This window comes from Haliaeetus leucocephalus, unplaced genomic scaffold, assembly GCF_000737465.1.
Source record: "Haliaeetus leucocephalus isolate CR32 unplaced genomic scaffold, Haliaeetus_leucocephalus-4.0 Scaffold848, whole genome shotgun sequence".
Taxonomy (NCBI): Eukaryota; Metazoa; Chordata; class Aves; order Accipitriformes; family Accipitridae; genus Haliaeetus; species Haliaeetus leucocephalus.
Genome location: NW_010973284.1, coordinates 4537272 through 4563740, shown reverse-complemented (window position 1 = coordinate 4563740; position 26469 = coordinate 4537272). Strand labels below are relative to the sequence as shown.

At 36.3% G+C, this 26469-nt stretch overlaps 1 protein-coding gene across 2 annotated transcripts in view; it reads right to left on the bottom strand.

The window, feature by feature from the left end:
• ZCCHC11 (zinc finger, CCHC domain containing 11) overlaps nt 1–18254 on the bottom strand; it is a 40588-nt gene extending 22334 nt beyond the window's left edge. For both annotated transcript variants that reach the window (XM_010582367.1, XM_010582369.1), the window contains exons 1-11: nt 17582–18254; nt 15692–15855; nt 12023–12139; nt 9722–9899; nt 6480–6568; nt 5206–5257; nt 4327–4396; nt 3315–3441; nt 2213–2332; nt 1641–1862; nt 1318–1492 (exon numbers count right to left, since the gene is read on the bottom strand). In XM_010582367.1, the coding sequence (XP_010580669.1) occupies nt 1318–1492; nt 1641–1862; nt 2213–2332; nt 3315–3441; nt 4327–4396; nt 5206–5257; nt 6480–6568; nt 9722–9899; nt 12023–12139; nt 15692–15855; nt 17582–18143 (1876 nt within the window). In that variant the 5' untranslated portion in view covers nt 18144–18254. The remainder of the gene's footprint in view (nt 1–1317; nt 1493–1640; nt 1863–2212; nt 2333–3314; nt 3442–4326; nt 4397–5205; nt 5258–6479; nt 6569–9721; nt 9900–12022; nt 12140–15691; nt 15856–17581) is intronic.
• Nucleotides 18255–26469: the final 8215 nt, after the last annotated feature.

The window sequence follows — 26469 nt, the reverse complement described above, 5'->3', positions numbered from 1 at the left end:
AAACCAAAAAACATAAAACAAACAAAACAACACAAAAAGACCAACAATAGCAGGTATCAGAACCAGAATGCAATCTGTTATTTGAAATTATTTTCCCTTTCTTCCTCAGTAATTTGCCGTTTCTTCTTACAGGTTTTAGTTTCCCACATGCTGAATAAACACTACTCTAGTTTTAAAACTCTCTAGCTAAAAGTGACTGAAGAAAAGAATTGGGAGAGGAAATTAAAGCCACAGAAGTGATCTCAAGACCCACTATTCAACATGTGCCCCAACTTGTTTTTCTCCTTTTCACTTTTCCTTCTTGCTCTTCTTGTACCTTACTGACTTATCCTTCAATATAACTTTAGTAACTAATTCTCTGTCTTCATGATTTTCTTTGACCTATTTCTCCTTGCCCTCTCCATCACTTCATGTGTGTTACAGAAAAGCTACTTCATCAACATCTCTAGAAAGTGTCCAAAATTCATTATTTATGCTTTTATAAAAATATCACCTTAAATGGTTTCTTAACCTTCCTCAAATACCCAGTTTCTCTATTCTTAAGGCCAATTCAGAATGTTATGCATTGCTCTGTGACTTTCCCTCTTAAGTATTGTTTACATATTTTTCTGAGTTGAGGAACAGAAATAAAGATGTCTTCTAGCTATAAAGAAGTAATAGACAAAATAATTTTCCTTCTTTCTCTCCCCAACATATATAACTCAAGCTATGTATTATCATAAAATTCATATGGTCTTGCTGCCTGAAAAGAGCGTTTCCCTTAGCAGGATACTCAGGCCCTGAAGCATAGCCTATGACATGACATTCAATTTCACAGTATGGAAATACTACCAACAGGGAAAGGGACAACTGCGGGTGCTGGGGGCGTGGGGGTATGTGTTACTTTGATGGATTTGCTCCACTTCACTCTGATCAGAGCTAACCTATAGCTGGAAACACTCAAAATAACATTGTGGGTTTTGGAAATGCAGCTGGAGGTGCTGAAAATTCGTAATATCAGATTTATTAAAAAAGGAATAAATAATGACTTATAGAAAGAATGAAACATATAGAAATAAGAACAGAATGGCAAGAAACAGTGAGACAAATTTACACTTTGTATTTCAAGGACCAAAGTTGCAAAAAAGTAGTACTAAACAGAAAATTTGTCTTTAAACAGACTAAATAGCTGACAAAACATAAAAAAAAAAATTACTTTCTCCCCTAATTATTAATTTAATTTATTGCCCAGACTTCTTGTGACAGACCTGTAAGTCTTAGGTAAATAAAGATAATAATGCAGGATTACTACAGAACTAGAGAAGAGTATTATCCTACCTTCAATGGCTATTCGCCTTTTAGGCCAGTTTTTATTCTCTCTGGTCAAGAGTTCTTGTACCCGTATGCTGATGACGTATTCCTCCAAAGCAAATTCCAGTGTGTAAAACTTCAACAGTTCTAACCACAGTTGCCCCAGTGAAACTTGGTGAGGGGTTTTGAATGCTAAGAGAGACTGAAACACATGGACAAGAATGCTCAACTACAATAAGAAATGAGAATTCCCATTTTTTTCCTGGTTCCATCCAATACAAATGTTGAAACATAAAAAATAGGGACAAGAGGTAGAGTATGGTTTTCAATGAAATAAAGCCATGACTTACATTGCCGTGTTTCTCCTTTGCATTACTTTGGTTGTCCACTTCCGAGCTTGTTACCTTCTTGCCACCACCTTTTTGTTGTTCAACTTTAGTTTTACTTTCCGCTCCAACTGAGTTTTTTCCTGCACCATTTGTTGGTGGTTTGTACTCCCACCGTACAAACTCGTCTTCTTCTATACCTTTCAGCTGGTGGTCATCTGGCCTCTTTGAATCAAAGCCTTCAATCTAACAACAATTAAAGTAGCTCTGAAGCAAGACTGTATACAATACATAAAACCAAAAGTTTTCACCAAAGGTAACACTGACAATTGTGATATTTATCCCCCTCAAGAATAACTGATGTCAGAGAAATAAATTCAGAGAATTACAGAAGGAAATATTTGCCTCTTCTCCAAAATACAGCATGACACAATTGCACAGGCTATAGCAGCTGCCTTTTTAAAAAAGTCATCAGAATTGTCAGGCATCAACTGTGTGAGGATTAAGTACCAATGCGTTCTATTTACAAATTTCTTAGGCAATCAAATTCTGTGTATTTTATGACCTTGCAGAACACAGAAATAATGTCAACTCACCCAATTGCCCAAATAGGATGGTAAAATACGTGGTTTTCTTTGTTGAAGGAAAAATATCACCATTAAGGCAAATGAATATGAGGGAATCCCACCTTCAGCCTGACAGTCAATGTGACAGAGCTGTAAGAGAATAAATCATTACTTTTCTGATGTAACATCAGCATTTTAATTTAAAATCTATTATAAAAGGACAAATACTAAAGAAATGTGAGATACTTACTAAAGTGAAACAGAAAATCTTTTTATCTCAGAAACTGCAGTCATGCTATGCCACATACAGGCAAAATGCAAATTATAGTAATTCAGACAGTGCCTTAAGTTACACTCTTCAGTTTCATCACATTTTGTGATTGTGGGACACATTTATGTTCCTAGCCAAAATTTTAGTCAACTATCAGGTATTTTTTTATTGGAGATGGGGATTCTATGCATCTGGCTGTAATCTCATACTGATCTATTCTATGGGAACTCAAGAGTTGTAATAAACGTATTAGACTTTGAACAGTTCTTTGTAGTTTCTACTACTGCTACTTATATGTTGTAAAACAACAATTTTTGTAAAAATACCTTGCTAAATCAAGCAACAATAATAATACCATGCAACTGATTTTTCAGTAAAGCCAAGACATTGTAAGTCAAGTATGGCCTGGCAGCAATTTCAGGACTGAACTACAAGACAGTTAAACACTAGCTGTAAACATTGTAACTTGGTTCCTGTTACCACTGTTGATGCCTGTAAGAAGTACAGCAGGGTATGACAACAGACCCTTTTTTGAGCAAGTTAACTTTTTTCAATGTGACCTCAGTAGCAGAAAGTTTGCAAGGCCCGATTGCTCCATTGAGCTGGTTTTCAAGGATCAGTTAACTAGTTTTAAGGAACTAGCACAATAGCTTGCTAACAGAATAGTGCAAGCTTCATATATATTTACAGTTTCACACCAAATCTTCAGTCTCATTCTGGCCTGTTAAGGTAAGAGGTGAACTAGTGGCATGAAGTTCTTTTCCACAAACATATTAATGGTATATTATGCATTACATTGTATGCAGTACTTAAAAAGAGGAAATAAACATATTTAATTATCCTCAATATTTATGAACTTACTCTAGCCCAGTAGCGGAAAGCCAAAACCAAGGGAATAAGGACAGGCTCCAGTTTACCAAGCGCAGCCAGCAGGTCAGTTGTAAGGCAAGCCACATCATTTCTAGCACTTACTTTACATGTCAAACCACTGTAATTACAAATGTAAAACAGATAAAAGAGTTATTGCTTTGTATATACAGATGATGCTTGGGGCAGGAGGGTGGTGGGGCATCCCATCCACCATAATAAAAACATGCATCACTGTCTCCCTATGTAAGAACCTGAACTTTTAAAACAAAAGCTACAGAATATAATCACATTTTCTGTTAACTCATCAGTTGGATCTAGAACTTACAGAATTTCATTACAGCTGAAATATAAAACAGCATTAAGGATTTGCTCTAACTTCTGCCATTACTTAATTGTGCAATCTTACACAACTCAAATTCCATTTATATCTTCCACATACCAAATAAATACCCAGGCCTGCTGCATATTAAGAGTTGGTAAGTCCACAAACCAGCTTCTGCATAATCTACAAACGCAGGAAAAGATACGCCCACCACTTCCCCAGAGTTTCAATCACATACCTGTAGCCAGTCAAAGCAACATGGACATCATACAGCAATCATGTTTCATTTTGGAGGTTGCTCCTTCTTAGGAATTTACTGAAACTGTCAGATTATGTGTCCTTTCTGGCAATGTGTACCTTATAAAGTGTTTTTAAAGCCCTGGATTAAATTGCTGGCAGAAATCTTAAATATCAACTGAAAACCGTTCCACTTTCCCCCTATTTAACTAAAAGTAGAACTGCTATTTTCGGACTCACAACTAATGAGCTCTATGAAGCACAAAAACAAACCTAAGCTTTCTTTCTAGATTGTATTTTCATGTATGAGCAATTCCCCTTTAAGATGAATGTTAGCTAAATGTTACAATACTACTTCTTATCAGGAGTGCAGGCAAGCAGCTGCTATGAACAAGCATAGTAGAAATTGGTATCTCATTAAAAATCCTTTTCAATGACATGTACCTTTTAACATCTTTGCAAAAGACAACAGGAACTTTGGCATGGAAATCTGACTCCACATCTGAGTAGACAGCTAAGCAAGGAGAAAAAAAAAACATTATGTACTAAAGTCTTTTACATTTTTCCCAATTGTATCTTTAAAACTACCACATTTATACCACGCTTTAACAGAACAACTCAATTAAGTGCTGCATAGCTAACCAGTAAGCAGTATTTTCTGGTTACTTTTGATGCTCATCACCAGTATCACAGAGCTAGCAGGGAAAGAAAGAAAAAACAAAAAATCCCTCGTCAGGAAAACTGGGCTGGCATCTCTTCTAGAACATTTTTGTCTTTACAACATTTGAAAGATACAGGTTGAACTCTGATGAACCATCAGGATAGTTTGAGAACCATTTATGGAGCTGACCTATCAAAATTTCCTGAAGGATCAAAAATGCAATGTTACTTGTGTCACTTGGTTCAAAATGTGCAGATTACAGGGCTAGAGGACTTCCTGACAGAACAGGAGGCTACAAGTTTCAGAAGTCTTGTAATAGCTCTCACTAATGTTCATATGCAAGTGCAAAGTGGCTTTTGGGTTTACTGCTTAGAATTTCTCCTAGAAAGTTAAATAGTTTTTGACCTGGCAGCTAATACTATCACCATAAATTCTGGCAATCTGAACTGGACAATGTGGGCTGCCATTGTCCGGCTGCAGGTTCTCATCCCTCACTTACACAAGCACTAGTATTCATAAAAATCATTTTCATAAAAACAGCTCAAATACTTTGGTTGAAAACTAATAAATTTTTTTAAGTTTACAGAAAAATTAAGTGTAAATACAACTGAACAGCAGGTGGAATGTTAATTAAATAGAAATAACATGCAACTAAAACTCACCACTGTTCTTCAAGATTTCAAGCACCTGTATCAGAACATCTGGTTGACTCATCTAAAATGACAAAATTAGAGCAGGTTACATTGTTTGGACTAACCTATTTTATTTTATACTTTGATTAAAATTACTTAGGTTGCACAACTAATAACACTATGTTCTTTCACAAAAGTGAAATCATGTGTCAGTACTAATGAAAAAGTTAACTGTATCTGTCCACACCATGAAAACAGGTACTAGTAAACATATTAGCCAGCTTCCTTCTAGCCTACAGCTTTTTTAGTTAATACTTCTGTTCTAGTTCTGTATTAACAGACTCTATAAAGTTAAAACAAAATACTTGCCATACATTCAACAATTTCAATGTCAACATATGCCACTAGAAACGCACAACAGTAAAAAATCTAATGTCAGTACTTTCCCAAGGGTTTTTAAAGGTTATAATTTTTAAATGTTTTCTTTCCTTCCCAGAAATCAATTTAAGTGGTGTTTCAAAGATAACCTGTAAATAGTTCAAAGAAAAGCTAAAAATTATCACCGCCTTTGTGAAAAAGTGACATGGTACATTCCACATGTAATTGTTTGAAAAAGGGCTCAGTTTTGCTTCCTAACTGCAGTATCATTTCGAAATGCTATGTGTAATTATGTACCCAAAACAGGTATCTTGACTTCCACTGCAACACATACAGTCAACAGTCAAAAAAAGACCACGTTCGGCAGTTGTGCCTCTAACAAGAACATGCTGCTAATATCACATACTAAACATGAACCAACAACTTCAACGTTTAAAGGTAAGTTATATTGCTCCACAGGAATTTTCTACCACAGTAAACTGTAAACTGGAATGTGACATCTACTCACAAGTGACTAAAACATAAAAGGAAAACTGTCACTTTTAGCCCCACCTTTAAAAGGGCAGGGGGAAGAGCAAATGAAGACCTGCAAGATTTTACTGTCTGAATCACAAGCATGCAAAAGCACACTTACCCAGAGCCAAGTATTTTCATATTGCTTCAATGCTTACTCAAAAAATTAAAAAAAAAAAAAAGCTAGCATAAGATTGTCCAAAAAAACCCCAGAATTAAAGTTATCTAATAAGCAATGAAAACTTTATCCACTTGATTCATAGCACACCTGACACCAAATCAAAGACTGTATGCTTTGTGCTATTCTAACACCGTATGCCCCAATAGAAGATGAAGACAATGGAGTAGAAATAAATGTTGATGGCCTTGACTTAAAAACCAGTGTTAGTTAATACAAGATAATATCTACACACCTTAGGGGGGAATTTGATATCAATGTTAACATCGCTGGTCTTAAAAGCGAACCTAGTTAAACAGGAGCCATACATCCTCAGTGAACAGTCTGAAAGAGAGAAGCATACTTATTTAACAACTAGTAAATAAATTATTCTTTAATGGATGACGCATGCCTTGCTTTAGATACTGTACCTCCCAAGTGGTACTCCCAGATTAACGAATATTGAACCACTTTCTCACTCCTGTGAAGGCTAGTCATTTCTATAACACAGCATCACAGGAAAACGGATAATTCAAATAGTGTAATTGCCAAATGTCCAAAATTTTTCAAGCTATTTTAAAGTATTTTTGCAATTCAGCTTTAGTTTTGTTTGTTCTTAATATAAAACTAAACATAAAATAGTAGTAACCGCCACCATCTCAGTGCAGGATTTTATTTAACAGCTTTTGTTAACTACAACTTGATTTCACTGCAGCCATTAGCCAATTATAAAATTCTTTGTTGCCTTATACATTTTTGTCAAAAATTTTTAATACATGCTACAACCTGTTCATTAGCAAGTTCCTATGCAAAATTCATTACGAAATATGCATATAAAATGTAACTTCAATATAATCCAAAACCAAAGTACAGTATCCATTTAGTGGTTTTGTAGTTAAAATAGTTCCTTACCTGCAAAGATGTGCAACAGATCTAAACTAATTAGAAAGTATTCAGTAATAGTATCATGAGAAATGTCATGCCACTCCATAAACAATAATTTATCCCACTTCATGATATAATTTTTGTAAATTCAAACTTTCCTGTAACATATATTAGGGCTCTGACATATTTATGTCAGTTGAAAATTGAGACTAATCTCAATCCCTTCCAAATCTAACACCCTGCTTAAGCAGGGTCGCCTAGAGCAGGTTGCCCAGAACTGTGTCCAGTTGGGTTTTGAAAATCTCCAAGGATGGATAGTCCACAACCTCTCTAGGCAACCTGTGCCAATGTTCAGCCAGCCTCACAGTGAAGAGGGTTTTTCTTGCATTTTTTCTTAGTACCCTTATTTGTGTTCTGACCAAACTCTCTCAAACAGAACCGCAACAAAATAATTCTTAAAAGCAAAAATAAATCTTACACATATACATCTTCAAACAACATTTCTCTATTTTTCACTACTTAGAAACTAGACCTCTCAAAACTAATGTCTGTATGGTTAATAATAATAATACATTGCAATTATTTCTAATGGCTTTTCACAGTAGTAAGGATTTTTACATAATTCTAATGCGAGCTGAAGAGAAAATTATGCCAGAACATCCCATGTTTTCTATACTGTGCATGAATTATTTTTTTCCTAATTTATAACTTTGGAAAACACAATCACTAAAACATAGCAGGCTTTGAAAAGGGGAATAACAAATTGTCATTTATTACTACAGATTCCCCCTCCACTACTACTACACCTCCACATCAGCTCATCAGTCCAAACAAGTCAGCCAGCCAAGTAAAACTAACATAGTAATTTTCATGAGTCTTTATGTAAAAGTAATAATTTCCTTTGTCTTATGCTAATATACTATCAGTGGAAAACTCAATAGTGTGTCAGAACAGAAGTTTGCACTAGAAGCCACGTATGGCAATATTACAGAGCAAACAGATTAACAAACCTTCACCCTACAAGCCCCTGTTCTATTCAGCACCTCATGTTTAAGCATATATTTAATACAGCTCCTAAAACTAAAGCTGATCATTCGGCAGCAAACAAAATCTTTCTTACTACTGTTATTTTTATACAGCAAAGGGAAAAAAGAAGGTATTTCTAAAATAAAAGGACAGTATAGAATATTAACCCATTTTCAATACAGATAAAATAAAAAGTTTGAAAACTTATTTTTTGTCAGTGAGATTAATACTTCCTTCTGTACAGATTCACTGAAAAATAAACCATTGTTAACATAATGTCAACATTACCGTAGCTCCAAAAATCAGCTCTCAAACTCCCACTGTATTAACTATAGGAGATGACAGGAAATCAATGCAAAGAAGCAAATGTCAAAGATTATCTTATTGTTATATTGTTTATATTATTTTATTTTCCAATAGTAGTATAAATTGGACTTGAATGTTTAACATGTCTTATTGAAGTAACATAGCATACTGCTGAAGGGAGAGGAGAGGGAAGACTACTTTTCAACTTATCCAGGCAATTTTTACAAACTCTGTTAATGCACTGAACTTTACTGATCCACTGAAACAAAAAAATGGGACTAAGCATTTAACCTACTCAGACTTTTTTTTTTTAATTATTCTTATTTTTAATCAACATGAAGCACTCAGTCAAGAAAAAGGCAGATGAGGTATATTTACACGTGGTTATGTAAATGTAGTATTTTGACCTACTTAAGACAATTCAAGAGACTTTGGGAAGCTATAGTTGATCTCAAAGTACACCTCTCCACATTTTAGGACCCATTAACCATAAATATACATGAGAAGAAATACCTGTTAAACAATAACCCTTGTTGATTTTAATTACTTGTTTTAATGAACAGTTACTGATTAGTACCTGCAGATATTTCAGATCACAATTAAGTATTGAAAATGTCTCATATGCTTACCAAAATCACTCATAGCTGAAGTCCAATTTTTTTTTTCCTAAAACTATACTTTAAAAAAACCTACTCCATGCAACTTTTATCTGCCCTGAAAGATGTTATAAACAACTGAAGGACTGGTAGGAAAAAAATACATTTCAAACTCCTCATTTTCCCCTCCTGCTACATTTATATTAGCTTAATTAAGTGCACTTGGGGGGAAAAAAAAAAATAAATCTCTACTGTAACAGCCACAGATATTCAATAATGCTAGGTAAGGTATAGGTGGAAAGGTTTGTAAGACTAGAACCTGAGGGAGATCCTCAGCAGCTGAGGCTTTAAGCACGACCAGGAAGAAAATATTTCATGCCCTGGAAATTTCCAATCTTCATCAGAAATCATCACTTTCAAGAGGACCAATAGCTTCAATAAACACATACCAGAAAGAAGCAAAAATAAACACAACCATATTTTCCTCTTTTTGTAGGTTTCTTAACTCCTTTTAAATCAACTGCCAGTCTGTACTAAAATGCCTGTATATATTAATACTGTATAATATAAAGATAATTTAACCCCAAATGCATTAACTCACCATTAATGAAGTTATAAAAATCCATGTAAAATTAAAGAAAAAGAAAAATTTTCACCTAAAGAAAATGGAGAATACTATGAATACCTGGTAAGGGCTGTTGAATAATTTTCTCCATCTCGTTTACAATTTCTTGACGAATTTTGAAGTCATCATCTGATATGCCTTGTTCATTTGCTGCCTCAATGAGTGTAAAACTCAGAGCAGCCAGCTGTGCAGAAGAAGGGGGTGGGAGGGCACGCAGCTCATTTTCTTCTTGTTTTTCCTGAATAATTGTTGGACGATAAAAGTAAAAACTGATATTTTAAGAGAAAAAGGTTATCTCATACTATTGCATGATATTAGAACATACTGTCTGCTGTTTGTGTTCTTCTATTTACATGGTGTCCTGACCAAACACATTCAAAGGTAGGAACTCTGCTGCGCCTAACTGGCAAACGTAATAGTGTGGCTTACAGAAATGACAGTAGATGCTCAGTGTTTAAAAGAGAACATGTTGTTTCACAGCTGGCAACTGGGGAGGAAATCTGCTGTGTTACATTCCTGAACCACATTTTCTGACAGTTCTGAAACAGAATTCATCCAAGAAAATGAAAAGCTGTAATTGTTCCTACATAATAAAAGCAACTGAGCTGAGAAAGTTTTTCTCGAGCCACACAGATTTTTTCAGAGTGGATTGTACTTGAAGGAAAGATATCAGAGGCAGAAAAAGTATTCCTAGCTCCAAGAAATTTTGGTAAATTGAGTCCCATTGCTGCCTAAACAGCTGGTGCCAGAAAGTGCTATTTTTAGTGCATCAAATTACAATCAATTTAATCCAACAGCAAGAAATATGTCAGATGCATCAAGTCATTTGGGAGTATGTACAACCATCGCTTGTTTCACAAATTAATCAACTAAATGAAAAACGTGAGTGACAACAGAAATAATAAGCAGAAAATAATTATGCACTAAGAAAACACAGTCCAGTATGAAAATATGTGGTTAGTTCTAGGCTGCATCTCTCAACTCTTCTGTTCTTATTTGAACAAATTTAGCACAAGAAAGAATATGTGCATTTTTAAAGGGCTGTGGTTTTTTTAATGTCACTGCTTTAGGGTTTTTCTTGAGTGAGGAAGCCACAGCTGCTGCTAAGCTTATTTGATAGTCATGTATCTCATAGTTAGAGCTGTCAATAGGTATATTTTATGAAGTAACATTTAGACAGTTACATACCTCTTATCACTGTAATGTGACACACAACATAAAGCTATTTGAAGACAGGTGTTAAAACTGAAACTGCTCCCTGTCCTCTAGCATTTCCATTCAGTGGCAAAGAAACCTCATTCCTCAGTTCTTATCTCCATGCCCAGATGAAAAGCATGGTATGAAAGTGTTTCCATATCAAACATGGGGCTGGTTTGTTGCTGTTTTATTTTTTTTCCCATGATGCAATTTAGCAGACAGCAAGAGAACCAGAATCCTTTAGAAATAATAACCAAACATAATACAAAAATGTTACTTCTGAGATGTAATGCATTTATGGCATTCGGAGTTTTCCAGGTGACAGCTTGCATGTATGATAGAATTAGAGCATTAATTACAAACAGAATTCTGGTAAGAAATATTTGAAAACAGGAGTAAGTAGTTGACTGAACTTTGGGGAATGGTTGTAGGAAGAGTAATTTTAACCATCTGAATCACAAAACCCTACATACTGGGGAATTTGTAGCTCTTCATCAGCATTTACAAAAATGTGTTGGCAAGAAAATCTGTGCAGCTTTTATTGGATTTCATGCATGTAACAGTTCTTTAAAGCAAAGCAAACAGTAACACCATGGTATCTGATAAGGAAACTGTTTTTCATATTAAACATGTACATAAACCCAGAGAGTTGATGAGTGATTCGGGAACTGAATCCCTCCCTACTTTAACTCTCTTTTTTTAGTCTAGATACACTATCCACTCTGCTCACCCATCACAGAAAGGATGTAGATAAAAACTTCACAAGTCAGACAAAAGAGAAAAAAACAGAAAAAAACAACATCCCCAACCCCCCCTCCAGTTCCTGGAGGTCTTGCTACTAATGATATTATTTTTGGAAGAAACAGAAAAACTAAACATGTTTCTCACCTAAGTTACTTTGCATTCTGTTACTAAAGGTATGATGAACTGCCCACTACTCAGAGACACTAATTCAGAAGCAATGACCAAAAAAGTTCTTTCGTCTCTGCCCAGACAGATCATCAAGCCCCTCCTCTCAAACAGAAAATGAGCAACAGAAATTTGTGGATCTCTGCTCAGCACACAAACTTTCACCTAAATGAAGATGACCAAAGAAAACATACCACATAACAAAAAAAATCTTAAAAAAAAAAAAATCAGTCAAAATTTTATTTGTTAACTTACCATTATATTTTTCTTATGACGTTTTTCTTTAATATGCTTGTGAGCTCCCTGGATATTTTCAATGTGAACTAAGCAGAGCTTGCATAGATACTGACAGTTGGTGTATTCTGGGGAGCGCTGAGGAAAAACGGCCATAGATTAAAAGAAAATGTTTCTGCCAATAGTGTCTGAAAAACTCAATTCTTTGAATAATAAATTGTATTTAACAATTATGTAACAGGTGTAATGTCAAGGTGCTCTGCAAACATTAAGTAGTCTTCACAAAACACAGCGGAAATGGATTTTTACCCATATGACAAGTGGGGAAAGCGAGGCAAGGAAGTGAGATGACTTGAATATTATACTTCTCAGTACATTTTAGTGAGGCAAGATTAAGACTGAAGAGTTTATGCCTCTTAAGGCTGACCTAAAGGCCAGTAAGCTATTCCCCTGTCAGCTCAAGCTTTTAATAACTATGGATTTATTAAATCTCAGCATCTATCCTCCTTTCTCTGATGAGAAAATGGGAAGTATTCATCATATTATCTACTATACATGTTATGACAGATGGTGTTGTTGTTTGGCTAGCATATTCACAGCATACTGTGCAAGTACTGCATTTTTTGTTCTATTAAAAAGGGTGCGGCTGGCCAACAAGGAGGAAGATAGCCAGTCTACTAATGACTATACTCTGGATATGGTGGGATCCTCTGATAAGGGGTAAGATTATTCCAGTTTGATGAATAATTTAGGATGTTCAGAATTGGAGAAACATGCAGAACAAGCATCTTTTTGTATAGACAGGCTGGGAGGGGTGGAGTACACAAATGAAGAGCTGCCACCTGGGAGACCCCTGAGAGTCTGCAAGAAGCAGCCAAGCCTTGGGAGATGATGGTGGGTGTGGGGGGAGCGTGTGCAGAAATCACTATTTTCCTAGGGTCCAAGAGGGGATACTGTGGTGTTTATTCAACCAGGAAACCACTGAGAACTACTAGACTAAAAGGCAGACAGGACCACCTCTGCAAAGATGAAGGGTTGTGCGCAAATACTCCACTTTAATCTGTCTCCATTCTGCAGTTGTAGGATTAGAGCAGTTTCTTGCTCTAATAAAACACAGGTATAGAGATTGGAAACCTTTTGATATGCTCACAGCAAACGCAGAAGGGCCCAAACAAAAAGCCTTAGTTTTCCTCCAGACTTGTTAGCATTTTTCCAATAACTGCTGTCAGTTATAACTGGGACAGAAAAAAACCCCTACTTAACTTTTTCATCCTAATTCTGATATATCTATATTTACTAAAAGTGAAAAGTATACTGAAAACACCAGATGATTAAACAGTGACACAACAATGAATGAACAGGTAACACCATTTTAAGACACTAAGGTGGACTATAGATCAGTCAAACAAATTTGACTTACTATATGGAAACATAAGCCACTGCTAAATTTGAGCAAGTTTTTCCACTTACTGAGTTTGATCTTTTGCTTTTGGGGAAAAAAAAAAAGTCTGATACTCTCCAACTGCAGAGTAAATATCAATTTAAAATAACATGGTCCATTATGCTTTTATTACTAATTCTCTTCCTCCTTACTTTTTGAGACAGATACGTAGTAAGATGAAATTAAACATCTATTTGGAAAACAACTTATAGACAGTTACACCGGGCTAGGTCAGAAGATTCAAGTATTCGATATCAGATTACTGAAGTAGATCAAAAATATTTTACCACTCTTCTAAAACAGAATGAGTATCAGCAATAATAATATTTTTTAAAATTGGGTGTTTCTTTACAATACTGATCTGCAGTATTATGTCAACAGATACTGCCAGAAAGGTTGAATCATGTAACACCTTTTATTTTGCCTTTATTGTAAAGCCTCTTTTAATCATCTGGTTATGCTTAACACCAATGAAAGGGGCAAGAACTCAAAATAGCAAGACAAAAAAAACCTACAGACTACTACTTGAGTAAGGCAGATGCATCCAAACAAGCCAGGCCTCATGAAATTTGTGCTTGGATATTCAGGGAGCTAATCCATCTCAGAGCCAGTTGTATTTTAAAGAGCTCACACAGAATGGGAAGGTTCCAGATCACTAGGAAAGAGAAACTTAAGAATATCTTTAAAAGGCTGAAAAGGATGAGCCAAGGAGTTAAGAGACCAGTCCGAATTAGCATCCAGAAAAATACTGTAATAAAATAAGTCATTAATAAGTCTATAGCAAAAAAAACAGGTCATAGGTGACAAACTGATCTGCTATAAACAAATTGCACTAAACCAATTTTAGGGTTGCTTTTTTAAAGATAAAAATCATAGGGCTTGAAGAAGCAGCAGGAGATGTTGTATCTTGAATTTTACAAAGTTTTTGTCACTTGCCATAGTAGCAGTCTCAAAAGGAGACCATAAATACTATCTAAATAAAGAACAGTAAGGTGGGAGCAAAACTGCTCAGAAAACTGTCCTCAGAGCACACATACCTAGGCTGGTTCACCACCAGTCTAAAAGCACATGCCAAATATTTTTTCAACAGGGGTCCTGGGATGAGAAACATTCATATTTTTGTTGAAGACTTAGGAAATGCAATAGAGGATGTGCTGACTACAAATGCGAAAGATACCAAGTTGGGAGAGGTTACAGAAGATGTAAAATGACAAAAGTTCACTGATCACAACAATTAGAGAAATGGAATAAATAAGCTGCAATTAAATAGTATCAAAGCAAAGTATCGTTCCTCCTTAGGTATTCTCAACTGCAAACAATGCAGGGCTGGGAACACCTGATCAGGCATTTCTTAAGAAAAGGATATGGGGATCATTGCTGGTCAAACTACAAGCCAACATCCTATTGCTCCTAAAAAAGCAGAGATCCTAAACACAAATGCTGTATTTTAGACAGATGAAGTCAGCTTTCCTCTTTATATGTAAGACCTCAGGTGAAATTGCATGTCCAGTTTTGGATACCAGTTACATGGTGGATGCCTACAGAAAAGCAACAAGAATGAACCAGTAACTAAAAACCCCTAAGACCAAAGAACAAAGAGTGAGTCTAAAGAAGGTAAGGCTGCAGGAATGGTAATGATGTTCAAATGCGTAGAAAGTTGCGGAAAAAAGTAATACACTTATGTTTATTTTCCTAGGACAACATATGAGGGATTAAAGTACTACAAGAGACACTTACATTAGACATCAAGAAAAACTTCTGGGTTACCTATACTGACTTCGAAATCTGTTTCACTGGAGATAATATTAAGGACAGTTTAGACAAACATTTTTAAGATGTCATCTTCAACATAAGTGACTCAGACTGGCGGAAGGCTAATATATTGAAGATAGCAAAAGGTTCCTTTCGATCCTGTATTCTGAGTTTCCACGTAACCAGACTTTCTAGCAAATCTTAGGTAAGTAATGGAACTGTAAACTTTTAAGTCTGCAGAATTAAAAAATACTGTTCTACAAAGGCTACATGTGCCACAAAAGGAAGACTAAGATTCCAATTATATCATCTGCCATGATGAATGACCAGTCAACTACTAGGGACAGTATCTCAGATCACTCAAAGTGATTCATTATAAAGAAGAAGGAAACAGAGGCAACAAGCTATATTAGAAATACCACCCAAGCAGAAATATGGTAATGATAATGAAAGAAGACACCCCTTTTCTTTTTTATCTGATAAATAACTCAACCTACTTTTTCAAGTCGGGAGATATAATCTCTTTCCAGACGTTCTTCAGCTTGTTTCAATCCTAGTTGCTGTTCAGCTGTCAGATTAGATTCATCAATAACAGTGGTGTTTTCTAAATAATCAGCTTCCAAAGTATGTTCTTTAGTTGATTCAGAATTCTTCATTTTACCTAGAGAAAGAAATAGTTATTTTCTTCAGAGCAACTCAAGGAGAGGAAAAGTCAAAGTTAGAGTACAGAGCAGTTAAGAGCATCTCACTAAGGAGTCGGACAAAAATTAGAGCTACGTTACGTGTTTTTTTTGTACAAAAGCTGGCCAAAGGCACCTCAGACGTTAGAATCTTTCCACTATGTTAACCAATATTTTCGAGAGACTTCAGGGACTAGTCTGCTACTAAGAGTGCTATCAAAAAGAGGAAAAAAAGTAATTGGTAGATTCATTTTGTGTTTCAGTCATAACTTCACAGTCTCTATTAAGTTCTTCAAGGCAAGAAAGAGGTTTTTTTGTTGTGCAGAAGTATGCAAGATCCTGATGCTCTGCTGTAACAGAAATAAGAAATATTTGGCTTACCATTTTTCACACAATACATTTTCTTAAGGAAACAGTCATAGAACTGCCTTAAAGACATTCACCCAAATGATCTTACAGAGCCAGTCATCAGGCATTTCAACCTCTCGATTTAGAAGGCTGCTGAAGTTACATCTGAACACACCAATGACACCTTGCCACCCACGGCTAGCAACCACGGGGCTCTGTAACACTCTTACTCACAAACATGCAGGTCAATTCCAAAAGGCCAGTTCCTCCAGATGCCTATGAATTGTTCATAGTCCACTAACCTGTACAAACATCTACATCTTAAATTATTCCAGTAGTTTTTACCTCAGCAAAAGTGAGGGTTATTTGTGTTTTGGGTTTTTTTTTCCTTTTCTTTCCTTTCAGATGAGATCTGTGCCCCCAGACTAGCTAGGAATCAAAACTGAGCAAGTTCTCAAGTCCTGGTTTCTCAGTGACAGATGGTCCCTGCAGTACACGATAGTGGTCTACAAAGAGCTGACTGATCACAGGATGCTGCCATTTCAACTTGTTTTTCCTGTTAAATTTTATTAAGATAGCGAAAAAAATATGTACTTTAATATTTTCCTAGTATTTCCATACAGGCAACTGCTGTAGCTGTTGCAATAGTAGGAAATATTTCAAATAGAAGGTCTGCACTGGCACGCCATCTTAAACCAGCATTTTCATTAGAAAAAACTGCATTCTGAAAAACTGTGACAAACCCTGAACTAAGGAGTTAACCTGAAGTGAGACAAAGTCTGATCCATATATTTAATTCTAAAATTGAAAAATATTCTAAGAATTGAACACTGATAGGGGTAACCGCTGATGGATGGTACGTATTCCAGAGCTCCCTAAACCAAAAAACCATCTACCAAAACATATTTTAACCATTTTTAGTAACAAAGAAAGCACAACAATCACAGAAAAAAAGGTATTTCCCCCCTACCTACAAAAAAAACTTTTCTTGCAGATTTTTCCCCTAGTCTTTCTGAAGAGCAGTAATAGCTGGCATTTCCACAAGTGGCAATGATATTATAAAGGGTTCCCCCCCTCCCAAGATACTATATTCACAAAATTGCCTGACCGCCCCCCCCCACACTAAGTATCTTGCAAAGATGTAGAGGTCTTAGGCATGAGAAAAATGGATGGCTGTTATCATAATCTCTTATTCTCTAAGTAATATACTTGTATTAATAGTATGTTCTCTCTAAATGCAATCAGCAACTTACTATATGTGAAAAGAATATGCAAATAGAAACATTTCAAAGCTCGTTTTAGATTGTTAACAATTTATTCAATTTTCTTCTGGTAAAAGCAGTGTTGAATAATACTCACTGAAGTCATCAGGCTTATGTTCCATTTTTCTTTGATCTGAAGCAGTCTTACCAGGATCACCAGTCTGATCAACACTAGTCTTCAACATATGAACTCCCAGTGGATTTTCCAACACCAGTTTCCCTTTCTGTGTAGCTGTTAAGCTTTCTGAATTGACCCCATTCCCTGAAACATGGGAGCCTGGAAAGTTTTCTCCCACTGGTTGAGCTTTTGTCTGTTTCAGGTTTTCCACTGCTGGTGATAAATTAGAAAATTTTTTTGCTTTTCCATGACTCCGATCCTGAACATTTGACCCCGTATCTTTAGTTCCAGCAATACAACTATTTACTTTGAATGATTTATTTTCTCCTTGTTTTTCAGAACAAGCATCATTTTGTTTACTTTTTTTGCTGCTATTCCCACTTGGAGAACTTCTCCCAACATCCTTCACAGATTTGTCATTTCTATTGTGTTTATAGTTTTGATTATTTGTAACTTTGACTGCTTTGCCTTCCTCACAGACAAGACGGACAGACTTCCTTGGGTCATGATTTCCATTCTTTGAGCTCCTGGCCTCTTCCATTATAGTGAAGACCTGCTTCTCCTGTCTCTGAGACCACTTGAAGTGCAATTCTTCAGCAATTTGCAGTTGATTTTTAAATCCACTGTGCAGGCAAGGATCGTAGCTGATTGTCTACTGAAGAAATAATGATAGACATTTTTAAACTGAAGGAAAAATATCAAAGCTCTGTGTAGACAATGCATTAAAATAAACCTCTCTAAAAAAAAGCGTAACTACAAATTATTATAGGAAGCATGTTCCCCCCACAGGCATAAGTGCATCTTGATAATACATTCTGTATTAAACTCATGAAAATCTTTATCATCTTGACTTCTATTTAAAAGAGGAGGGGATATGAAGAGACAAAAAATGGCAGAGCATGGTAAAAAAACCACTCAGTGATAAACCTGCCAACAGCTTGCTTTTTTCTTTCCTTCCTATTTTTGTCTTTCTGAAAAAAACAAGAACCAAGATGTCTGCAACTACACTGAAAAAAAATTAAAAAATTAACACATCTAAAAAATACCACTCAATAAACATACAGCTCAAATTAGCCACTAGAGAAAACTAATTCAGTTTCCAGCAAGCAAGCTCCATTCTATTAACTGAATTTGGAAAAAAAAAAAAAAAATTAGAGATATATATAGCTTAAAGTATTTAAAATAAACCTGACCTAACACCTGTATCCACAGACACTTAAGCATATTTCTGACACATACAATTCTCATAGAAGTTAACAGCCATCAGTTAAGATTTTGCTTGGCCAAAAAAACCCACAAATAGTAAATATTTTGTTTAGCCATGGATTAACTTTATCTAAACCTCAGTCCTTTAGGTGATATATCATCTGAGCTTTATGTTAGAGACAACTCAAAGATTGTTTTTCCAATGGGAAGCTAAGCATTAGTAAGTGGGTCTGTTTGTAAGAATTACTCCTACTAATATAGAAAACAAAGGGAGAATTTGTAACAAGAACTTGGATTTTTTTTAATAACCTTGAGATAGCAATAAAATATTATGAGAATGAAGTATTAGACATAGAAGAAAATAAATTTTATAAAACTATAGCAAGATATGGAGTTCAGAGTTTGTGTCTTTCCTGTCCAGCTATGTATTTGGTAGGTAAAAGCATGATCCATGGAAATTTCTGGGTTTTAAAGAACCAATCAAAATAAGTAGTTTATCATTTAGTGAAGAAAAGGCATAATAGAAAAGTCAATTAATTACCCCTATTATAAGTATCACAATGTGCTTTTGTACTTAAATAATAAGAACCAGAAGAAAGGATCAAATTGAAATGTCTGGTTAAAAAAAACCTTTCTGAATATTATTAGTATAAAGGACAGTAACTTTTTTTTCCCCAAGCTATATAATGTAGCTACTATCTCTCTCTCACTTTAAAGAGACACAAATCGGAAAATACTTCGGGACACAAAGCACATACTAAAAATGGTTATCTTAAGCCTTTATTGACATAACTGAAAATACATATTATCTTTCAAAAATGAAAATCAAACAAACAAAACCCACACAAATTTTCATTAAGTTAATGTTAGCATCACAGTCTTTAGTAAAATATAAAACCTGAAAAAGAAAAAAAAAAATCTGTATTCCTAAATTCATTCCAACAGCTAAGTATTTTATCTCACAAATACATTTAGTTAATATTACAATTACTTCCTATTAAACACTGATTACACCTGGCTCTTACTTCTAGACCAAAAGTCAAAGACCAAAAATCAAAAAGATAAAATAGTATTTGCCTTTGAATTGTAGTCAGTCTTTCCCATAGTAATTCTTATTAGCTTGGCAGCAGGAACTACTGCCCCCCTGTACCAGCACTGCTCAAGCCTCAGTGTGGTAAGAAGAGCCCAGGGTCCCCACAGGTTGGCTAAATTATTCTAGTCTCTGACCACCAGTATAAAGCACTCCTCTATAGACTGGTGAGATATCATAGCTACATACAGGATGTTGCTATCTTTAAACTGTATTCTACTGTGAATTTTTTTTTATGTAATCAAAAGAGAAAGAAGAGTAGGATTTTTCAAATTCTAAATTATTCCTTATGTTTTAGTTGCTCAACCTGCGGGGGGGGGACACCACAAATGTCAATTCCACTTTCATTTCTGGTTCATTTCTGACATCCATGCCACCCTTCCAACTCCAGAGAGGAGCACGCTGAGGCCACACTTCCACGTTCACTGAAAAGCAGCGTAGCTCAGCACTAACTCCGACAGGAGCAATAACACCCTTTCTTCAACCCCAGCTACTTACTCCCACTTCTCAGGCTGCTCCCTTCCTTGTGCAGTTCTGCAGTGAACAACACCGGAAAACCAATCCAGCTTAACATAAAGCTGGCACAAGGCAGGAGGAGGAGGAGGAGCAGGAGCTGGTAATAACAAGCAACTAGTAGGGTGGGGACAACTTCTCTTGGCACCACTTCCAGCTTAAAGGTACCATGAAACTCTGGCATCGAAAAAGTGGGGCTTCATTTCGCTCTGCTTTTTGTAAGTGCCAAATTATTAGATTCGTATTTTGCAAGAAGGTTTAAAAAAAAAATTCCACAAAAATTCTGCTGTAGGCTCAAATGATTTGATGTCATCCATTCAATAAAATACACAGTTATATATTCAAAGAGAATATATTAGCTTTAATCAAATGTACAAATGTGATGAGATAAAACAACTAAGAGAACTGCTAGTAAAAAACTGTAACCCAGCTAGTAACTTGAGTACTGTGGTAACGTTACATATTAGGAGAGTGTAATCAAGTGCAAGTAGTTAAGGTTGAAAAGGACAAATATATTCTTCATTCCTGAGAAATATGAATAAAGATAGGTCATGAAATTTCATAAGACAAGAATATTTTGTACAAAAAAAAAGAAGAGTTCCACAATGAAATTCAGAATCTGAAATGCAATCGTGGTGTTGTACTTGGGGATTTTTTTTGCTTTTTGCTTTTTTTCTTTTGCTCTTTAATACTGAAATAGTTTAGCAAACAAAAAATAATCTACTGATGTAACATACTCAATAGTAACTACATTACTGTCTCACAAAGAACTGCAAAGTAAACCAACTAATGAAACTTAACATGAAAAACAGAGACCACTACTAACCCCAAGACAGTCTCAGAAAGACCCTTCCTCCTCTGTCAGATAGTGGCAATCTACATACAAGAGGGGAGAGAGGGAAATGGGAGGAGAGAAAGGAGTGCCTCCAAAAAGAATAACATGGTTGGAAACAAAACACTAGAGTGGAGTGAATCAGTGCTGAGGTCGCATCTTTCTAGAAACCTGAATGGCATGTCTTATTCACAAGCTCAGGCTCATACCAAATTGCCAGACCTGGAATCAAAGAAGAATTTTCTCCCAGGCAGGCTGGCAACAAAAACAGTTTTTCACCTGCGTCTGCAAAGTGGGGTATGATTAACCTGTTGAAATCATTTCAGCATATTTCATTTATTCAATAGCCTGGTGTTTACAGGGGACTCCGTTTCCCCTGCTTTCTGAATGCACAGTGCCAGTTACTCCTCTGAAATCTAGCTCAACTCTTGGCTCTTTGTAGAAAAATAATCTGGCTGAAATACAACAGCTTGAAGTCAGACAATACTATCTGACCTCAAACTCTAGAAAATTATTAAGCCTATACATCCCTACAACAATCAAATTAAAAATGTTTAAAATCAGCTTCAATTTCACTACTGTAGATTTCATTTTAGGCTCACAAAACAAACGAACAAGACTGTTTCACTTTCATTTCTGCCAGTTTCTTTTGTTTCCTCCTTCTCTCAGACTAGCATTAGAAAATTCTGTATTTGAATTGCAAAAACTCAGGGTAAGGCTTACTTCCAAACAGGAAAAAAAACCAAACCCAAACCCCACTTTCAAGAAGATATTTCCACCCCTTTGCCCTTCCACTCTTTCCCCTCAAGTTCTTCAACCATATTTAACTCCTTCAAAAGCACACGTTTTGGGTCAGACTTTGCCGTAACAGGGACTCTTCAAAGAGAAGGCCAAGTTAAACTGTGAGCTCTTGCATTTGCTCTTTTGCAAAGCATTTCTTTTTTAATCATTTCATTAGCAGAACTGAGTATACCTCGTTTCCTATACATTCATTTTGTCCTCCTCTGTGACACTCTTGATCACAGCCCACTGGGCAAGTGGAAGAGACATGCTGTAGCTGAAGAAACATACATGCTGACTGGTTCTTAGCTACTCCCTAAGAGGAAACATAACTTCCTCCTACTTTCTCCTCAGCAGAGACCACTCCTCTACTGAGGCATGATTTTTCCAGAAACATACAGAAACTCAACAATCTTCTGACATTACTTCAAATACGTTCTAAAATTTGGTCCCAACTGGCTGAAATGTCCAAAAGTAATGACAAGAGTGTAGAAGAGCAACTAAAGGGAAAGAGAACAGTCTCATAAGTTTTGTTTCCTTAGGGAGTATTAGATTAAATATAAACAGCATAAGCACTACAAACATAATTGTTATCACCCTCTTTCTATAAAACACTCCCTCCTTTGAGATAGAGGGACCTGTATTTTATCTGAGACCTGCTTTTATCTGTCCTATTATCATTTTCCCTTAAGCTCAAATCTCCCCAGCCAGCCTTCCCACAGTAAGTGGTGTGATTAACCTCAGTCCCTCCCCCCCACCTGATTACCAATATAGCCCAGCTGAACTTCCTCCACATAAATAAAAGGAAATTCAGCAAACAAAGGTTACAGCCACAGACAGGAACAAAAGGAAAGGTTGTCTTCTGCACTCTGCTCAGATTGCAGCACAGGTAATGTCTACAGCCAGCCCTAATGTGCTAGGGAGGTGTCTCTTTTCTGGACTGTTTACAGGCTTAGGCCCATTTTTGTGACTGAGAGCTTCACCAAATCATTCAAGCTTCTCTCATGTTCTATGCCAATAGTTTAAAAAGTTATCACACATTTATGTTTGCTTTATGATGAAATAGACATAACTTAGTACAAACTATTATCAATCCTTGATGTTTTTCCAAACTACTTAAAACTAAAACTACCAGAGATTACTGGCCATTAAAGCGCCTCAGGCTCCATCAACAACAAACCCATCAGTATTCTTAGTAACAAACATAAGTGCCATACAGTGTTTCAGATCTTCCTGTTACTACAGGCTGTAGAATTTAGTCTAGTAAATATAATGCTACCAAGATCTATCTGGAAGGAAGCCAGTGCAGTGCACACAAAATTTAACACACAAAACAGGGATGCAACAAAACTAGCATTCTGGGCTTAGTGAAGATACATAACTCAGTAGGAAGCTCTGATGTTGTGTGGAAGATTGAAAACTTCTATGAGTGATCATTACATAAACAAGTATGTATAACTGTAACAGGATTATATCTGAATTACAAAAGTACCACTGAGCAACTAGAGTAACAGGAAAGGCTTTGCTTGATACAAAACTTAGTTAACATATGTAGCTGCAAATATCTTACAATTAAATTATGGAATGAGCAGAATATGCTGGATAGGAGATCCGTAAAGATGTGCTTGTTACAAACTATTCTCTTTGCATTGACACTGGCTGTCTTTTCTACAACATGGTATGACTCACTGAGAAGGTGAGAATGAGGCATGTCACCAAATGCCAAGAACTACCACTTTCTGAACCTACTACCACTGATGACTCCTGCTCCAAACTCCAGAAAGCCATCCTCTCTCTGTCACACCAGCTATGTAACTAAGTTACAATGGCTTCCTTTACCTCTGTATTTCATATGAAGATTCCTAACGCTTTACTATGTTTTAATTCTGATCCTAGGTTTTACTGTAATAGTCCTTTAAACATTTCACAATCAACTTAAGCACTGAAGCCAGTAGAGGGGTACCACCTGCCTCAAATGTCGCTGTATGCTGTAAGATACGTCCTGTAACCAGATCAGGAAACTGATCCAAGGTAGCTCTAACTTTAAAAACAAACAAACACAACATTTGTACCAATACAGGTGAGGAGGCTGGAAAAACACAGTACAGCACTGCATAGGTTTAAAGCCTTTCAGAGGCTAAACTAGCTTCCAGTGGCCTGAACTGATCATGAAACTGGCTTAAATGGCAGCTATGCATTTAAACTCAATTTAGCCATCTTATTCTTAAATCTCCACTTAAACTTGGCACTTACGCTAAAGAAAAATACAGCAGTATGTATTTGTGGCATAGAAGTTTACCTGGATCTTGTATTTAAGCAATAGTGATCCCTTCACCCAAACTCTAATCCTTGAGGAAGGGACAGCCTTTATCCACTTCATACCAGTCACAAACTAGTTCACAAACTACAGCTAAACCAAATGGATCTTCTACCAGTATCCTTACTTTCACTACCAAAATATGCTGAAAATCGCTATTTTAGAAAAGTTGTCAAGAATACATCCATATAGTTGGCACATAGACTAAGCCACAATAGTTTCTAACACAAAACTGATTTCAGACTCCCAAGTCAAGCTTTGCTGACACCAAAAACTAAAATCTGAAAGTTCCTTTTTGCTGGAAATATTATTTCATACATCAACAGAAATAAAAAATAAAATCTAAGAGCATCTTGTAAATTGTTTTTTTCCAAAGATTTGCTAAAATGTTAGAACCAAAATTATGAACCAAGGATACAGTATGAGTACATATACATGTATGCATGCATCTCCGGTTAAAAAAAAAAAAAAAAAGGAAAAAATTAGATTCATATGCATTGTTACTAAATTTAGGTAATTTTTTAGTACTTCTAAGTTAAAAGAGTTACTGATCTATCATTTATGTACAATTAAACAATTCATCAAACAATACACAATTTAGTCTTAATGTGCCAAAAGCATCAGAAATGTTGACTTTCCCTGGATTGCTTCTATTCTGCAAATTAATCCCCTAAGGAAATTGCAGGATCCTCCTTTATATGAGCTCTCAGTACAAGTCAGTGCCAGTATTACATTATTTCATTAAGATAGGGACAAAAATAAAGTTAATTTAGTAGAAATGCTTTGTAAAATTTCAAAAGCAAGCATTATGACTAGAAAACAGGATATACTCTCAGCTGGGCAAAATTTTGAACTGCCTTATGGTATCAATATGAATCCACAATCCAAAACCATTACTCTGACAAGCAGATCCACAAGACATTTAAGAGGAGCTCCCCAGGGATATCTCGCTTTCAAGTAGGACACAGGGAAATCCTGCTCCCTTTTCTCTTTCTCCCCATAGCAGCAATTCCCTTCAGAGGACAAACCAGGTAAATGCCCCACACCGTGCAGGTGCCCCACAGCATTCGGCATTTTCTTTTCTTCTGCTAGTTGAGGTATGAGAGAAAGTCCCAGCTGTCTTCTGTGCAAGAACAGGACAGAGAAGGAACTTTCTGATCCCTCTGTATGTATCTTCTGGGAACATATCCCAATACATATGTTCTGGAAAATGGTAATTTCATCCCAAAATTAATTTTATGAAGGTATTTTCACTAAAGTTAAGTAGAAAAATTATTACAAAAGCTCACTGCAAAACTGATGTTTGTAAAGGAGACCTCTCACTCCTAATATAGCATTTTCTGCCAGATACTGTAATTAAGTCATACTTCCATGGCTGGTTTACTTTTCTTGTCAAGGAAATAATTGTGTCACAACTCTCTGGGGCCAAACTATCCAAAAAGCACCTACTGAAACTGGGAGCACAAGTGAAACAAAACCAGAAACAATGCATATCCTCTATTTTCAAGCAAATGTCATGACTCTCAAATCCAGGGCACAGTGCTCAGGAAGCCAAGTGACGTGGAGGTGGCATGAATGTAAATAAAAATTATTAGATCCGTACTTACGTACAACTATCTTTTTAATGTACTAATCCCTACCTTAGCCTAAACCTGATTATATTGTTTCTCTGCGTGTTTCAAGCTCGTCCTCCTTTGATATACCCAGAAACAACCTTAAAAGCAAGAAGGCCTCAGGTAATATGACACATTCAGCCAGCTGGCAAATTGCAACATATTGCAAAAGCAGAAGAGTCGTTCAGCTCTATTTGTATACAAGATAAGCCAACAAAAGAGCACAAACACGTAGGCGAAGGGATGCCTGTGTGTCATTTCAGGCACATCATAACCCACAGAAAGACCCTCTAGCTTTGGCAAGAAACAGCGGTGGGGGGCACAGCTCGAGAGGACGGCCCGGGACACGGGGGCATTTCCCCGGGGGGGCCTCACCCACTCCAATGGTCTCCCTCCCCCCGAGTATTTAATTCCACTGGGGGTGCGAACAACAAGCTGCACGCACCCAGCTCCAGCCTGGCAGACCCCGGCGGGCGGGCGCGCAGCCGGGCGCTGTCCTCAGGACGGCCGCCCGCC